General features: G+C 58.3%; 1 protein-coding gene across 1 annotated transcript in view; it reads left to right on the top strand.

Moving 5' to 3' along the window:
- Positions 1-3,623, top strand: part of HPN (hepsin) — a 34,511-nt gene that overhangs the window by 13,322 nt on the left and 17,566 nt on the right. The window contains exons 3-7 of the mRNA XM_029913117.1: positions 489-590; positions 947-988; positions 1,818-1,947; positions 2,220-2,342; positions 2,753-2,799. Of these exons, the coding sequence (XP_029768977.1) occupies positions 489-590; positions 947-988; positions 1,818-1,947; positions 2,220-2,342; positions 2,753-2,799 (444 nt within the window). The remainder of the gene's footprint in view (positions 1-488; positions 591-946; positions 989-1,817; positions 1,948-2,219; positions 2,343-2,752; positions 2,800-3,623) is intronic.

Below are 3,623 nucleotides of genomic sequence, written 5' to 3'. Positions count from 1 at the left end.
GGTGGGTTAAAGCAGGCGGGGGCTGGGAGCCAGGACTCCTGGGTTCTATTCCTGGTACAGGGAGGGGGAGTTCTAGTGGTTACAGGGGTGGAGGCTTGGAGCCCCCCCCCTCGGGTCTCCAGGCCCCTATTTCATCCCCAGGCCTACTTTCCCCTCCCTCCATCCCTCTGGTACCACAGCAACCCCGGGCGGGAGGGTGACAGGAACCCACGGGGCTGGCTGAATGGGGAGGAGTGGGGGGGGGGGTCGACAGCAGGAGTGTGGGGCAGGGGGGCAGGCAGGTTTCTAGGCTGGGTGCTGAGGCCCTGTGACTCCTCTAAGGTGAGATATGGGGCTGCTGAGCGGGGGCAGGATGCCAGGGTCAGCCCCAGGGCCGTGTGCTGGGGGGGGGGTCCCAGCCAGCTGGGGGGAGTCAGTGCAACAGCCTGTGCTGAGAACCAGGAAGGGGGGGGTTGTTCCCAGCCCCATTAACCCCCCTCCTGTTCCAGGGGGCCCCACGGTGCCGTGCTGGTCGCTGCCCAAGGTTGTGGCTGTCGTGACTGGTGGTTTCCTGCTCTTAGCCGGCATCGGAGCCAGCGTGTGGGCCATTGGTAAGAACCTGGCCCCCCAGGACCCCTCACTCCTGAGGTGCAACCCCCTGGTATCCCAGCCCTGGGCTCCCCCCACCCAGCCCTGCCCGGGCCCCTCACTCCCAACCTGCAGCTCCCTGCTAGCCCCCCACTACCCCTCCCCAACTGGCAAATGCCCCTTACTCTTGTCCTATAGCCCCCTGCTAGCCCCACCTGCCAGCCCTGCCTGTGCCCCCCCACCAGCTCACATTCCCTAATGCCATATCCTCATTCCTCATAATCACAGCCATGGGCGCACCTGGAGCTCCCCCTCCTGCTGCCCCCTGCTGGGCATGGTGGGCTCTGCATGTACTCTAAGGCTCTCTTGTCTCTTGCAGTGACATCTGTGCTGGGGAGCGACAGTGAAGGACTGTATGGTGGTAAGTGGGGGAGCCCCCTGCTCAGGGCCATATGACTGGGAGCTACTGCCCCCCTCAATAGGGGGGTCTGACACCCTCCCCCTTGTGCACACCAGGGCAGGGCCCGAATCCCCCTCCTCTAACCCACCAGCCCCCACTCCCCTCCCAGAGCCGGGGATAGAACCAAGGAGTCCTGGCTCCCAGCCAGCTCTCCTCTGCCCATCAGACCCTACTCCCCTCCCAGAGCCGGAGATAGAACCCAGGAGTCCTGGTTCATAACCCACGCCCCCACCAACCCACCAGACCCCACTCTCCTCCCAGAACCAGGCATAGAACCCAGGAGTCCTGACTCCCAGTGGAGGGCCCTCGTCCACTGGATCCAGCTGCCACTTTGTGGGTGTTAGTAGGAAATTGGCTGGTCTGTGAACAGCCCAGAGCCCTGCCCTGATCCACCCTCCCTGTTGCTAAGTATCCAGGGGTAGCCGTGTTAGTCTGTATCCACAAAAACAACAAGGAGTCCGGTGGCACCTTAAAGACTAACAGATTTATTTGGGCATAAGCTTTCATGGGTAAAAAACCCAGTTCTTGGGTAAAAACAACACTGAAGAAGTGGGGTTTTTACCCACGAAAGCTTAGGCCCAAATAAATCTGTTAGTCTTTAAGGTGCCACCAGACTCCTCCCTGTTGCTGGGAGGCCCGGGGATGGCTGCTGTAGGGCTGAGAATGGCCACTGGAGGGAGACATGGACACAGGCTGACCCAGGGTGCTCGTGCAGGGCTGGAGGGGAGGTGGAGGGTGACACATGAAGTTCTTAGACCATTACTCAGCGCTGCCCCCTCCCACCCCACAGTCCAGGTCAGTTCGGCCGACCTCCGGCTCACACTGTACGATGAGAGAGAGAGCAAATGGCGCCTCATCTGCTCCACCTCCTCCAATGCCCTGGTGGCTGCGCTGAGCTGCGCAGAGATGGGTTTCATCAGGTACCAGCCTGGGATAGCAGGGGCTGCGGGTCGGGAGTGAGGGGCACTGACAGAGCTGGGGAGGGGGCAGCCCAGGGCTGGGATAGCAGGGGCTGTAGGTCGGGAGTGAGGGGTGCTGACAGAGCTGGGGGGACCCAGGGCTGGGATAGCAGGGGCTGTAGGTCGGGAGTGAGGGGCACTGACAGAGCTGGGGAGGGGGGAGCCCAGGGCTGGGATAGTAGGGGCTGCGGGTCGGGAGTGAGGGGCGCTGTGTGATGCTGTCCCCTCCCCAGGTCTCTCTGGCACTCGGAGCTGGATGTGGAGCGCGCGGGCACCAATGGGACATCGGGATATTTCTGTGTGGACGAGTCTCGCCTGCCCCTGGCCCAGAGACTCAGTGAGGTCATCTCCATCTGGTGCGTGGGGCGGGGCGGGGGGCTCAGCAGCGGGTGCCGTGCTGCTAGGAGGGGGCAGGGGAACTCTGGGGGCAGCCCTTCCCCCACGCCTGGGCTGCTGGATCCCTGGGAACTGGTTACTCTTATATTGGCATTTTGTTGGGTGTGTCTGTGTCTGTGCATCTCTCTGTGTGTGCATCTCTGTGTGTGTGTGTGTGTGTGTGTGTGTATGTGGCCCGCTGCCCCCTGCTGGAGGGATTTAGCCCTGCTGTGTGTGTGTGCGTCTGTGTGTGTGCGTCTGTGAGTGTGTGTGTGTGTGTCCCTGCTGCCCCTGCTGGAGGGGATGGGTCCTACTCTGTGCTGTAGTCTATTTAAAGTGGATTTAGTGATGTGCTATTACACCACTGTGGGTTTGGCTCTGCTGGCTCCAGTTTCAAGCTCAGCAGAGTGAACGTCACCTCTGCTACCTGCTTTCGACGTAGAGCCCCTAGGAACACACAAAGACCAAGGGTGCTGCCCACACACACACAGTCACACAGACAAGGTCTAGTCTGGCTTCCAAGTGTTATTAAAGTTACTGTTAAGGTTCTGCTTCCCCAAGCACATAGAAATCCTCTACAGACCGGTACACGCGTTACAAAGCCAGCCATACTCACACCCTGAACGGCCGTCTCCGGGCCTGGTGCCTGCCTTGCCGATCGGTCAGCAGGAGAGGGGTGGTTCCTGCTAGAGTTTACCTGTAGGAAGCTCATTTCCCCCAGTCTGGAGCCCTCTTTTATCTGGTGATTCTGACCATACCTAACACTCTGTGTGTGTGAAGGCGTCCACCCTCTTTGTCCTTATCTGTATCGTGTCCCCCAAGAATATTGGGGTACCCTGTTTTACATAGGTTGATTATAGTTCCTTTTAGTCGCATTAGCACGACGTAAACCCTGTGGTTAGGGCACAATGTGCCCTGTGGTCAAAATTACTCTCAGTGTTCATTTTTCACAATACCACCCGTTGCAACAGCTTTTCCAGTAACCTTGTCGTTTGGGGCCATTTTTTGGTCACTTATGTCCAGTATTTCTTAAGCCTATGGCCTAGTAGGACTAAGCTGACATATTACAGGCCTCAGCCTGTAGGCCTGGTGTTCCAGCCCTGTTTACTTACATACCTAATGCATCGGACTACTGGTCAATCGTATACTTCTGTAGTCCTACAACTTACATCTGTTTAGCACATAATGATTCTATATGATGTTAGTTAATCATAACATCACATAATAAATGAATGATAATGAACCGTGTGTGTGTGTGTGTG

Source organism: Terrapene carolina, unplaced genomic scaffold (genome assembly GCF_002925995.2).
Source record: "Terrapene carolina triunguis isolate 2854851 unplaced genomic scaffold, T_m_triunguis-2.0 Scaffold461, whole genome shotgun sequence".
In the NCBI taxonomy this organism is placed as follows: Eukaryota; Metazoa; Chordata; order Testudines; family Emydidae; genus Terrapene; species Terrapene triunguis.
The sequence above is the reverse complement of the archived record's forward strand: the minus strand, read 5'-3'. Positions and strand labels throughout refer to the sequence as shown.